Genomic DNA, 14,336 nt, shown 5'->3' with positions numbered 1-14,336 from the left:
TGATGGTAGGGTTGGACTCGATCTTTGAGGTCTTTTCCAACCCGGTTGATTCTATGATTCTATGACAGAAAAGCATTATAAGCTGGTCTGCTAGTGTTGTGGGTTGCCAAGAGAAGTATTTATAATTTAGTGTGTGACCACAAGAATAATGAATAGAAGGGCTTTGTGTTAAGGTACCAGTGGATATCATATGGTGTTGCTATCAGTATTAAGAAGAGATTACTGAAAAGCTGGAGGAAGTGTTTTTAGTTGGAGGGAACACACACCCCACCCCACCCCTCTCTTCTGCGAAAGAAAAAAGTCTCTTTTAATTTTCATAGAATTTGTGGTCTGATTGTCTAAGCTTTGTTACGGAAGAGCTTTGTTTGGAAGAGCTGAAGAGGGTCCAGCAGAGTGTGGTGATGACAGTGAGGGGCCTTGGGCCCTCCAGGGAGCATGGAAGGGAGCTGGGCTTGTTCACTGTGATGAAAAGGAGACTGAGGGCAGAGCTAATGGCAGCCTCCAGCTGAGTGTTGCAGTTGCAGTGACCATTGAATCTGAACCGTTTTCAGTAGCACCAGATGGCAGCAGTCATAAACCGCAGTTTGAGAGCTTGAGCCTGAGTTTTGGCCAGGAGGGGCAGTGTGTCACTGGAGCAGGTTGCCTAGTAGGGTTTTGTAGCCTTTAGTAGTAGATACTTTCTAGTCTCTGCTCATAGAATCCATGACTGATATTGCTATCACCAGTGTCTTCTGAGATTATGCAAGCAGTAACAGGACATAGGATATAAAAAAATCGTTGGAGACAATATTTTTTTCAGGAAAACTTGAAAATTATATGCCATCAGTTTGTTAGGATTTATAATTATGGTTTGTTAAAAAGCAACTTCTTTGAAGACTGACAGGTATTGTTATTAATGGTACTATACTAAAGACCTTCCATTGCAGTAGTGTTACTTCTAGTCAGGCATGATGGAATATGTAGGTCTTAAAATTTTCAGCTGTTTTTGACTGGTTGTCATGTATTTTATGACAATTCATACTGAAACATTAATTTTTTTGAAGATTTTAACCATAAGTTATATACAGTTTGCACTTTGTCACCAATGCATAGGGAATTTATGCATGCTCGGAATTTTTAGGCAGTAATCTGTAATGAAAAACCTGTTTCTGTGTCTGTCCACAGAGCCTCCTTGTAACAGTGTTTTAGGGAGGCACATTGGTAGCCTGGAGTTGGCTTTGTTCCAAGCTGTGTGTCATTTGTCTAACGCTGTTGCTTCTGAAGGTGTCCCTTCCAGCAGTACATGTTTTGTTTTTAATTTAAACTATTAATAATCTGTTGAGTATGTTAAAACAGAGGAAAATCTGTCCTGCCAAAGAGGAGTCTTGTTTTGTTTTTAATTTTGTTGAGTAAGTAAAGATGTTAATGTGGGTTTTCTTGACTCAGGTTACAAATGCTGAGAGCAGACATAATGGGAACTTGGTATCTCATTGGAGTATTAATAGTATTTGTTTTTAATTTAAACTATTAATAATCTGTTGAGTATGTTAAAACAGAGGAAAATCTGTCCTGCCAAAGAGGAGTCTTGTTTTGTTTTTAATTTTGTTGAGTAAGTAAAGATGTTAATGTGGGTTTTCTTGACTCAGGTTACAAATGCTGAGAGCAGACATAATGGGAACTTGGTATCTCATTGGAGTATTAATAGTATTTAGGGTGTTCAGTGCTTTATGTGTAGTTTTTTGTATCTTAAGAATAAAGGATCCCAAACAGTTCTAATATCTTGTGGCTGATGGCAATGTGCAAATTTATTATGATGCATCAGGGTGGGAGTTCCTCTTAAATCTGACTGCAAGAAAGCAATGCCTAAGAGTTGTGACTTTGTATCAAATTACTGTGCGAGAGAAAAGTTTTCTTCTGACTACTTTGGCATCTTCATGTCTTCATTCCTATTCATGTGTTAAAGCTGATAGGTATCTTTACTATTCACTTTTACCCAGGAACTTTATTATTATTCCGGTGTTGAAAAACAGTCTCGCACCATGTGTTCTGAATATAACCTGAGGAAGTGTTCTAGTCACTTAAAATTTTCCCCTGTTGCTGTATATGTATTTTTTAAAAAAAAACTGAGTTGGGATTGGCTTGTGCCATCCCTTTGACTCTCCTGTCTGTTCAAGAACAGCACAGTTTCAGTTTCAGAGCCACTTGGAATAGGCATTTAACTTTTAACTGGCAGCGTCTTTCTTTCTGGTGTTGAACTTTGTGAACTTCAAGCTCAAATGTTTCATCCTATATGTAAAGATGAAAGAATGATGAGCTATATGGAACTTTCAAAGGCTAAATATCAGAATGTTCCCTTCTGGAGCCCATAATGCTTCTGTCTTACCCTCTGCACACTGACTCGTGCACTAAAATAATAAACACTTTTCCTAGTGACTTCACAATCAAATAAGGGAAGTTATTTTTGAGCCATGAAGTAACACTTCTGTCCTAGCATGAAGTCACAGGCTTTGATTTTAATGTAACTTTTCTTGTTCTTTATAGATGGAGATCTTATAACAATTTTTGATAGCTCCGATCTTTCCTTTGCAATTCAATGCAGTAGGATACTGAAGCTGACATTGTTTGGTAGGTACAGAAGATTGTATTTTTCTTTTCTTAAAAAAATAATGTTTGTTAAAATTCGGGCAGTGGGCTACACCGGAAGGTACAAAAACTTTGTCACCTCAGAAGGTGAAGCAAGTGCAATCAGTAAGTTAAAAATACTGAATTAATACATGATTTTTCTCTCTTGATGTGTTTCATGAGATGTCTGAACTTAGGGAAACTTAAACTATTTCTTTTTCTAAGATTGCTCAAAGCATTTGACATAGATCCATACATGTGCAGTCAGTGGGTTTTTTTTCTTAATGTTATTTTCCATGTTAACTTCCACTCTCTAGCATTTGTGGGATTTTCTTCACAGGTGCATGAGAAATTTAAGGTGGCTATTATATTGCAGTGTTACTAGTACAGTGCTAAAATCTAACATTAATTGCTTGAAGTTGGATAGGTCTTAACATTTATCTTTTGGCCTATGTATAAAACAGTTCTTTATTTTCAGCATGCTATTGGTAACTTAGCACATAGTTCCAAGGAATAGCGACTGCCTTTGACTTGGACGCTGACTGTGTTCATGAATTGGAGCAGCTTTCCACAACCATTTGTAGTGTCTGTATTATTCAGGGTATTTTCATGGAAATGAGTAAACTTCCTGTGGACTTTGCTCTGGTACTGTAGATTTTGCTGAACTGAGATTGTATTAAAGGAACAGTAAACTCTAGAAGGAATTCAGTCTCTATGGACTAAATTTTGTCACTTTAAACTCCACAGAGGAGGATGATGCTACAGTCAAGTAAAAGTTGGGAACTTTTTTTTTACAGATCTTAAATTGAATGTCAAAATGTTACTGCATTACTAAGTTTATCTAATTGCTGTTTTGCAGTGAACGGACAACCAAGACCTCTAGAATCTAATCAGGTGAAATACCTGCGTCGAGAGCTGATAGAACTTCGTAATAAAGTCAATCGTTTACTGGACTGTTTAGAGCCCCCAGCGGAACCAGGGCTTTCCACGAGTCTGCCTGAGAGTGGTAGGCAGCCTGGCAAAGGGTTGTTTGGTTTGATTTGCAGAGTTGTGTGCTGTTTAACAAAGTGAAAATTAGAGGCTTGAATACTGGTTGAGATCATGCTTGAGTGTTGCTTGCTGGCTCAGAACTGAATTTTTAATGCTTCAGTTATTTCAGAGGCAGAATTTTTGAGTTATCTGGAGTCAGGCATTAAGCTAATTTAGGAATGAAACTTCAAAGTCAGGCACTGGAATAGATTGCCCAGGAGGTGATAGTCACCATCCTTGAAAGTGCTTAAGAGGCACCTGGATCTGACACTTGGAGGATATGATTTAGGGGTTACAACAGAGTGGCAGGTTAATGGTTGGATTCAATGATCTTATCTCCTCCAATCTTGACGGTTCTGTGGTTCTGAATTTTTGTTGCAGTGGATGAAAACACTGTAACTAACACTTGTGAATCACAACAATGTTTGGTGAGGGGTTTTAGCCAAATTACTAGTTTGTTGTTGCTGAAGAGTTCTTCCTCCCAGTTGAGTACTCCCACTGCTTACTTTGGGCTAGCTCTGGTGCTTCTCTTGTGTTGCTAAGCAAGTTCGATTCACTAAAACAGGAAAAAGTGAATTCAGCAAAAATTATATCCACTTTTTTTGCCAGGTTAGGAAATTGAATCCACACATTTTGAGCTCAGACCAGCATCAGAGCTGTCTCAGGGTAAGCAGCACAAGGGTGCAGGTAGGAGTGGGAAAGGATTATTGGGGGAGGGCAAAACAGGAAAGAAAGTCTTATTCTCACAGTTTTGAGGTATTGATTGCCTAGCTTAGGACTGGTGTACTGTAAACACTATACCTCTGTGTGCTTAGCTACAGATTTTGGGTTAGCTGGACACAGAAAATAACAATAAAAAGTCATGGAGTACAGAGCTCCGAGTAAAGAGATGAATGAAGGACATCATTTTCCATTTAGAAAATTCTGCTTTTATATTTTACACTTCAAAGTTTTATTGGTTTTGTTGTTTATAAAAATCCCAGCCCTGTTCCTACAATATATGTAATGACTAATTTCAGTGGAATACCATGGATTCTGGTTATAAACTATTTGGAAGGAGATTAATGTGTTGTTCTTAGAGTGTAAACAAAACTAGCCAGTCTGTTACCTACCTGCAGTTGTTTGTTTTTAGAGAAAATGTAGCACTGTATTAGGTGTTTCTGAGTGATTCAGTTAACGTATAGTTGCAAAGATACAACTTCACCCATCAGTTTAGGAAGGATTAGAGGGAAAGGTAGAGCACAAAACAGAAACTGCAGTTGATAAAACACCCTAATAAATTGGAACCTATCCTGTAAGTTTTCTTAATTTTCTATTCTTTGTAGGCAAGTTGTATCAGAACAATTTGTTCGAGGCAGGAGCCTTGTGTCTTTGAATTTCAGAACAAGTGATGCATGATAATCAAACTCCACAGTGTTAGTGTGCTTTAAGCAACTGTGCAATGAAACCTAAGCTTTATGATTCATCGCAACTGTGCAATGAAACCTAAGCTTTAAAATTCATGATGGTGTCAGATACATCACTGTTTCATCACAGTTATCCTAACATAAGCGTAACAGTTCAAACATTTAAAAAAAGCTATACAGTTTTAAAGTTACTGTAGTGCTGTATGTGTGTGTGGTGGTGTTTCAGTTGTTGAGAGCTAATAACTGGGCATTTTCTTCTGTAGATGCTGTGGATGGTAGGGAAGAAAAGCCTGCTGCTGCTGATGCTGGTGTTAAGCCATCCACTCAAGTTATAGCAGCAAGCATGTCTGCCTTCGATCCGCTGAAGAACCAGGATGAAATCAGCAAGAATGTCATGTCAGCATTTGGCTTGACAGATGACCAGGTGTCAGGTAAGGATATGGCTCATGAAAGGGAAAGCTAAACCTGTTCATAGCCAGTGACTCAGATCTTGATTTGTAACAAAGCATTTGGATTTTTGGATGTATTAGATTGTATTCTGTGTTCATTATTTCTTTTTGGAATTCTAAAACTTCCTCTGTTAAGGTGTTATAACTGTGTTTACTAACTTTTATATACAAAATGTTGGAAGTGTTCCTCTGGATTTTAACATTGTGTTTTAGCTTGGAGTAGGAAATTGACTTAAAATTGTTTTATTTGAATTATTTAAAGCTATTGTATACATTAGCTTAATTGGTATCTGTCAGTGATAGAAAAACAGTATCCTTGCTTTGCCTTAGGGCTTGATCTTGCAGTTCATGTTCTTGGCTTGGGCTTCTGCTGTTTGGGTCAGTCAGGATGGTTTATACAACCTCACCTCTTCTCTGTTTCATTTCACAAGAAAATAGTGTCAACTTTTTGACTGTTAACAGAAAGGAATAACAAACTTGTCTGAATTATGTTTATTCTTGAAGAGTTGATATGGTGGCTGTTTGCCCTAGTGGTAGAATGCTAAACATAAAAACTGATTATACTGAACTGAATTCAGTCAATTTAAGACAGAATAACTGAAGCTAGAAAAGCAATGTAGAATGTGATAGGGAGTGAGATGCAGAATATAGAGAAGTGATTTTGTGCAGAATCCACGTGAGCCTGGAAAGGTTTAATGTACCACTGAAACATGCAATTAAAACAGCTGTTTTCTAACAGGATTTGCTGTGTACTCTCAACTTCAGACCAAGTGAATAGTAATGAGCTTGTTTCTACAGTATGGCTGTCTTGGAAAAAGGGTAAAGTAATAGGAATAGATCTGCGCTGTGTAATTGTGACTGTGCAGGATCCAAAGTTTTCCCCACAGATAGTGGGTGACTTCAGATTGAGGTATTGGTCTGTGGATCAGATCTATAGAGTGACCTCTTCCTCCACGGTTATTTCACAAACCAGATAAAGGTTTGATAGTACTAGAAAACTTGCAGTGGGTTATCTGAACAAGTAAGTGGCAGAATAGGAAGTACAACTAGCAGAAAATTTGAGATGACTTTCGAAGGAGTGGTTTTGTCAGTGTCAGTTAATGCTTTGATTATAGCATCAGTGGTACTTCAACATTTGTGTCTCCATAATTCTTCTGATAGAGTGAACTGACTTGACCATGCTTTGAATGTACAAAGAACTCCATAGAAGGGTCTTTAAGCAGGATATAAGAAATCTCATTTCTAAAGCTGTAATCCTGCAGATACACATATAAAGGCAAATCTAGAAGTAGTCAGATTTGATAAATTTTCCCCCTAATAAGGGTAACATGAAAACACAATCAGAGGCTTGTTTGATGCATATTTATATTGTGGAAATATAACATTCTTAAAATTGCAAATGAATTGGCAGCAATTCTAATACTTGTGCTTAACTTTAAGCCTGTATCTGAAAGTAGTGTTTCATAGCATAGTTAAGAGCTGAAAAAGATTCAGGTTAAAGCTCCCTTATTTCTACCAGAAAATTTTGCATTAAATTGCTGTATATTATAGTTGTTCACATGCATGTTTCAGAACTTCTCACGAATGTAGAGGAAATGTGAATGCCTTGTTTCCATGCTGTCTTTAGGTGCCAGCTGGAATATTTCCTGAATAGGAAAGCAGACAATTGCTTTTAGACTGAAGCCTGCCATATCCTGTCTGGGAGTGTGATTTTAAAACCTTCTTTGGAGGTTTTCTGTTCACATGCCACTGTTGGTAAAAGACTTTGTTGCCTGGTCCATGTGGTTCACAGTAAAACACTAATGCATTTGAATAGTTCCATGCAGCCTTTCTTTCACCTTTGCTCCAGATGAGAAAGAATAGGCACCTAAGTGCCTGTTCTGTCCAAATGTAGCAAGTTTCAAGTGTACTTGGGCAAGGTTAATGCTTGAAGCTGTTGGAAAAAATATGTTGGCATGAAGAGTTTTATCCCACAAATAGGTCAGGTTCCTCAGAAGAACAAAATCTGAGTGGCCCAGAGACCCGTGGACAATTCCCCCCCCAAATATTTTGAAAGGAAAGTTTAGATATGTAAATCTATATTTAGTATTAGCTTGGGTATGACACTGAGATGTAAATCTGTGGAAAACTGGAGAAAATGTTAAAAACATTGCAAGGGAGTGATCTTCTATTAGACTTTCTTATTCAAACTCTGCTATTTCACATACCGTATTTTGTCCTTGCCTCTCTAGGACCACCCAGTGCCCCTGCAGAAGAGCGATCGGGAACACCAGACAGCATTGCTTCCTCCTCCTCTGCAGCTCACCCTCCTGGTGTTCAGGCACAGCAGGCAACGTACCCTGGGACACAGCCACAGACAGGTCAGGTGGAAGGTAAGCAGTGTGCTTTTCTGCTGTTTAAATCTGAGCGATGGTGTCTGAATCCGACTTCAACGAGCAGACCCAAATACCAAGCTACAGCTTCACGTGTGCCACTAGGCAGAGCTTTGTCCTCACATGCTGTTCGATACAGAAACAGCAGATGGAGCTGTGGCTCCATTTGCAAGGGTAGATGGTGTGACATGAGAATTTTCATGATGCTCTTTTCTGCTTGCATCTGCGCTTGCTTTGCTGTAAGGCAGATTTCTATACTCTGTGCTTTAAAGCTATCTGAAAATCTTGGTGTTTATCATGCACTGTGTGTTGTCGAGCTTTCACTCAACTAACAATTTGTTGACTTGTCCACTATGAATTAAAATGTTGTTTACTCATCATTTCTGTCTGACAGAATGGAGGCATTATTTAATTGCTTTTTTTTCATGTATGGCTCTGTGCTAGTCAGGTTAAACCTTGTAACTACACTATATGCATATTTCCTGTGTAACCCCTGGGAGCCTCTCCTTTGAAACTTAAGTACTTAACTCTGGTATTCAGATTTGTTTGCACTGTGTCCTCTTAGATGTTATTTGACTTCTCAAAATTAACCTATTCAGAGGCTGGCTACATTTGGGCATCAATTTTTTCTATTGCTATTTTCTAAGAGCACTGAGCCTTCAGACCTGCACAGTTCGCAATTAAACTGTCCGTGGAATAACTTACTTTGATATTTTACTTCTGTATAAAGTAGAATTTGTTTCTGTGCTAGTGTAGGCACAAGTTACAGCCCTGTGCTGCTTTATATGCTGACATGGGTGAGAGGGTGGTCACAGTATCAATAGTCACTTGCACTGTCTTGCCTGAAGGGCATAAGTAATATTTTGATTGAGCAGAGGATTTGAGCAACTGGTAGTTAAGTGTAATTTTTAATCAGGCATGAATACTGTTGGTTACTGGAGCTTATGAAACACTTCTTTGCTGCTTTCAGCCTTTTTATTTTTGACTTATCTCCCTAAGACTTTTATAACACAGCAAGAGACATCTTTGTACCTCAAAGATAGAACTGTGTGGAAGTTTCAGAAAAAAGTGCTTCAGGTTCTTCTGTTGGCAGACAGAAAACTTAATATTCACAAAATACACTCAGCTACTGAAGTTGCATTTTATGAATTTAGTTTTTTTACTGTACTTTATTACAGTGAGGTATGAAGTTTTAAGTGTTGATGTTAAATTAGAACTGAAACAAAGAAGTGAAGCACTTAAAAGCACTAGCAGCACTACACTGGAATCCTGTACAGCTGCTAACACCAGGGAAGGGAAGAAGTCCTTGTTTCAGTAAAACTCATCTTGCTTGGGAAGGAGGTTCTCTAGGATATTGTAGATGTTATGATTTTTCTAAACTTGCATCCAGGAAAGTTTGAAGTATTTTAAGTATTGATTATATTTTCTTCACTCTGTGGGCAAATCATGATGGTTCAGTTTTTGGGAAGAGATCAGAAGTCATTTTTGTCTTTGTGCATTAGAAAGCTTAGGAGGAGTTCTTATGCTGTACATTGTATGCATATGGTAAATAAGTCTCTTACCAAAGCTGGGGAATGTATGCATGACTATCAGCCTCTGAGTTTTTTCATAAACATTTTTCTCCAAAGTGTTCAAAGACTTGCCTTTGAAACATGGAGTAGTTTTCCATACTTGAGACTGCTTGATGGCACCTCAGTCCAGTGGTAATTTGGGGCCATTCCCCAAGCCAGAACCAGGTTTGGATGGTTAGGTTTTCAGCGGGATTGGCTCACATAAACAGCACTGCTGGTGCAGAGCAGGTTCTTGTTAGAAACTAGTTTTAAATTACTCGTTCACTCCTTGAAAAAACCAAACACCCCAAACTGTGCTTCCCCCCCCATCACCATCCCAGTATTTTGAAGATTTAAGTTAATTGGTGATGCCAGTGGTGTGTCAGTCATGCTGGTATATCAGGGATTATTTTTTAATGGCATTCTTTGCCAGTAAATGATGCTGTGATGATTGATTGGTTATTAGGTTGTTGTTATTTGTGAATAACAAGTCACCTCTTCTGTGTGCTGAATGGCTTTTCTCCATTTTAAGCATTCTCTTTTTTAAGCATTGACTAATTTGAATTAAATCAATACAACAAAGATGGTTTAATATAGCTCTGGCTTTTGTGCTGTTCCTGTGCTTTTCTGCCAGTGGGAACACACATGAGAAACAATTATTCACAGAAGTGGACACTTTTTTAGTCTTTGCTGAAACACATGTAAAATCTCATTCACACAAGCACTTCATGATTTCTAGGGAAAAGAATGTTGTGTGAATATACATAAATGGTGTTTATCCAGAATCAGGCTAAAATGTCTTTTTCAGTGCACAGGAACAATGGTAAATGCTGGCAGATCCTTGACTGCAATAAGCACTGCTAAGTACAAAACCAGACCCTAATGCTGTAGTTCATATTGTTTTCAGAGTAAAAATCCAGTGAGTGGGAAAACTCTGTGTGTTTAAGGACCCATAGGATCTCTGACTGCATTCATGGCTGTAAATTAAGAATGTTTTCTTGAACGGCACTGAACACCTCTGTGTTCCTCACTAACACTTCAACCCAGGAGAAGACAGCAAGCCTTCTCAGAAAGCTTTGCTAAAACTCCAGGCTGTTTCTTTCCTATCCCTTGGCCTAGACTTTCCAGCAGGTGCCGGTGTGGTCTCTGTGTTAGCCCGTAGGTAATTATACCAAGACAGGCAGCCTGCTGGTTATTCTCCCAGAACTTCCTCATAACAAATGAGTTTAAGAAACAGAAAGCACACTTTCTGAGTTTCTCATTCTTAATTAGCAAGCTAACAGGCTTATATTCTCTTCTGCCCTTGTGTTTAGTACTTTCATCATCCCACAACAATCGCAAGCCAAATAAGTTTTGAGGAAATGCACCAATATAAAGTATTCTGAGCACCTTACTGTAAATGTAAAGTGCTGTTCCTTTCAGCTGCAGATAATGCAGATAGAAGAAGAAATAAGGAGTTATTTTAAAGCGGTGTGCAAAGGGGTGTGTGAGGACTTGGAGGAGAGCCGAGTTGCTTTTGTCTTGGTGTAGCTCAGAAGATAGAGTTTGCACTCTATTTATACACTCTGCTGATCTTTGCAGAACGAATAATAGTACAGTAACACTTCATAATGGTAAAGTTTCCATGTCTGCTGCAGTTCAGCTAAGCTTTGGTTTTGGCAGATAATTGTTTTTGTTCTTTGATTGTGCCTGTTACTAAATTGAAAAACAGCAGAAGCCTAAACACGGCCCATAGGTCACCTAAACAAATATTCTGCCTCTTCTGGCCAAGAAATTGAAAACAGTGAATTTAGGAAAAATAAGCATTGACTTGGACTACCCAAGCTTAACAATGTATGGTTTTATTTTTGCTTCGGGTGTATACTCCTGGGTCTCTTAAGAAAACTTGGCCACGCTAAGAGATGGATGACTTATCTGGAAAATGTGGTCAGCATAAATAATGTACCACTCTGCTTACAGTACTTTGTTGCAGAAATGGTCTTAAAAACCTAATATAAACAGACAATCTGAGGACATGTTTAACTTCTGAAGTACTTTATTTACAGCGTAATTTCTGGAGCAGTTATGAAGACATTTAAAGATTCCTGGTGTGTTACCCACTAGAGTGGCACTAACTAAGGTGCCTAGCTTCTGTCATCCTCTGAAAATGTGAAATACTAAGCCTCACATATCAAATTAGAACTCTTTATCCTGTGGGAGATAAATAACCATCATTTAGTCTTCAGAACATCATGGTTCAGCAACTAAAACCCGCACTTTGATCTTAGTCATTAGGTGGAACACATCACATATTTAAACACAAACTGTGTTCAGATTTTTTGAAGTTTTTACGTGTCATGAGAGGGTTTGTTTCTATGATTATTGAACTGTCAGGATATTGCTCTCTGTGTATTTATAAACTAGGGTACTGGGCTTCAATTCAATACGTTTTTAATCCCCAGGTCAGATGTATCAGCAGTACCAGCAGCCTGGTTACCCTGGTCAGCAGCCGCAGGCTCAGCCTCAGCAGCAGTATGGTGTGCAGTACCCAGGTAAGCAGTTCTCTCCAACAGCAGTTCAGCTGTAGAACCTCTCTTGCAGTGCCCAACCCTCTGAGCTTCGGTTCCTGAGCCTGTGGGACAGGTCACAGGGTGCTGAGCTGCCCAAGTGTTCCTTACGGGAACTGGCACACACTGGAGCTATGTCATTAATAGAGTTCTGGTATCTCAGCCCTTCTTGATTGTGCCCAAAAGCAGACTTCATTATTAATCAGCAGAATGCCTGGTTAGAAATGCAGGCAAAATGAATCACCTGCAGTCATGGGATTCTAGCAAGAAAGTGACGAAAACATCCCAATTTAGCTTCCCTCAGTATCAGAGGTATCTAAAGATGGCCCATGTTTTTTCCATCTAGAATGTTCTCCATGTGCAAAACTTCATGCTATGAACACTGCTTGTAGCTGTCATTTAGTAAATCCTTTGATATTATGAATACTGTAAATTTCAGAGACAATTTCAAGTGACAGGTTTTTTTAGTTGTTGATTTTGCTGATACCTCAAGTAAAAGTGCCAGTAGACTTCTCACTGAGGAATATTTTAGTGCACTAGTGGTTTCTGTGCAGTGAAATATGAAAAGCTGGTTTTGGTGTATACACAAAATAAACTTGACTTCAGAACTTGGTTACTTCCTTTAGAAGTAGCTGACATCTAATAATGTACAGTATATGGTAGGAATATGGTAATGCAGATGAAGTACAGGGATGAACCTGTAAGAGCAGATTCGATAATGAATTGCATGTTGCTTAATACTTGTAGAAAAGGATACAAAGCATTTATCATTCCTTGTTTTAAAAATCTTCCTTAAACTAAACAAGACTCCCATTAAGTGACTCAGAGCCAGTGTGACCTTTTCCTGGTGCACAAGATATACAGTGGGAGCACATCAATTTTTATATAGATGAGAATATTTGCGGAGCTTATGAAGAAATTCCATGTTTAGCTTGGATAAGAACCCTAGAACAATTGACTAAAGATCTGTGCCTCAGCCCTTGTTCCTATGCACTGTGTGAGAGCTGGTTGGTTTGAGTCTAAATGGTATCTGCAGATTTCTCACCCCTGTATTTGTGATTAGAATACAGTGACAGACTTGCTGAAGTATAATTTCAGAAGAAGTAACAAGCCTGTTGGAAGCAGAAGCATCTATCTGACTTTCATGAGGCTTAAAACCTGAGTGTGGGGGGAAAAATAGAATTCTGATCTGTTTTGTAGTAATGTGCTACCATCACCTAATCCATGACTTACTGGAGATGTACCTAATCTGTCAGAAACAGTCTTTTTTTAAGGACCTAGTGACAGCAGCCTTTGAAAATGTTGAGTCATAGGATTTTTTTGGTTGTTTTGCTTTTGTTCCCGTGAGTATTGTCTCCTCTCAAATCCATGTCTTCCAAGAGCAAGATCCCTTCCCACTCTTGTAGATCTACTAGGCCAACAGTGTGGATTTTTATACATGGTAGTAAAAATGGACCCTTCAGAGGTTTCTCTCGAGAGTAGATTTTGATCCCAGTTTCAAGGTGAGTTTACTCCAGTGCATTCTTACCCTTCCTCTTTCCATTTAGGGCTGTGCACTTTTAATAATTTGTGTGTCTGGTGTTTAATGCTGACAGGATCCCAGTCACTGGAGAGGTTTCATTGCAAGTAGCTGCAGGTGTGTTTCGTGATGGATAAAAGTAGCTATTTCTTCATTAAAGGACTCTGTGCCATTTTAAAGCTTTCAAGAAGAGAAACTCCCTTTGGAAGCTGGTTTTATACAGGAAAAAAAATCAAGTTTGGGGCATGTTTAAATGGAAGTTTTGGACTAAAGTATTGTGTTCTGCACAACCTTTTCATATTTAACACTAAAGAACTGAAAACACCTGTGAAAATGCTAAACAACTGAAAACACCTATGATTTAACCAAAGGTGTGATTTGTTTTAGGCCCCGATAGTACTTTCACGACAGTTTAATTTTGCGGTTTGATTTGGGAGAAAGGTTTGCATTGTGCCTCATTTGCCAATGAAGACTTTATTTTTCGTGCAATATGAAGTAAAAGGCTACTTGTCTTTTTTCTTTGTTGTTGTTGTCGTTTCTTGTCAGTCTTGGGAAAACTATTTATACTCGTGTGCCATGCTGGCACAGCAGACCCAGGCAGCAGTGTGCTTATGTGAAAGCAGGAAAACAGCAGTTCACTCTTGGTTTGCCTTTTCTGTGCTTACTGCCTCGTTTTGCGTTTGTCACTGTAAATATAAAAAAAAATCCAGAAAACAAGCGACTCAGGGTCTTTCTGCAGGCGCGCACGGCTCTTTGCTGTCTCTCACCCCCCTGTTCTTTGCCTTTCCAGCAGGTTACAGCCAGCAGCAGACCCCCTCGCAGCAAGCGCAGCAGTTCCCGGCGTACAGCCAGGCGGCAGCGCCG

The 14,336-nt window shown here is 38.9% G+C and overlaps 1 protein-coding gene across 1 annotated transcript; it reads left to right on the top strand.

Moving 5' to 3' along the window:
- Positions 1-343: 343 nt before the first annotated feature.
- On the top strand, positions 344-14,327 carry TFG (TRK-fused gene; the record flags this gene model as incomplete). Its single annotated transcript, XM_009075898.1, has 7 exons — positions 344-638; positions 2,521-2,604; positions 3,461-3,607; positions 5,300-5,467; positions 7,717-7,857; positions 11,849-11,938; positions 14,266-14,327. Coding segments are annotated over 7 exons (987 nt in total), but the record flags the coding sequence as incomplete, so codon positions are not given.
- Between the last annotated feature and the right edge of the window lie 9 nt (positions 14,328-14,336).

The sequence above is a fragment of the Acanthisitta chloris genome, unplaced genomic scaffold (genome assembly GCF_000695815.1).
Source record: "Acanthisitta chloris isolate BGI_N310 unplaced genomic scaffold, ASM69581v1 scaffold6800, whole genome shotgun sequence".
NCBI lineage: Eukaryota > Metazoa > Chordata > Aves > Passeriformes > Acanthisittidae > Acanthisitta > Acanthisitta chloris.
Note: the sequence above shows the minus strand (reverse complement) of the source record. Positions and strands in the feature narration are given on the sequence as shown.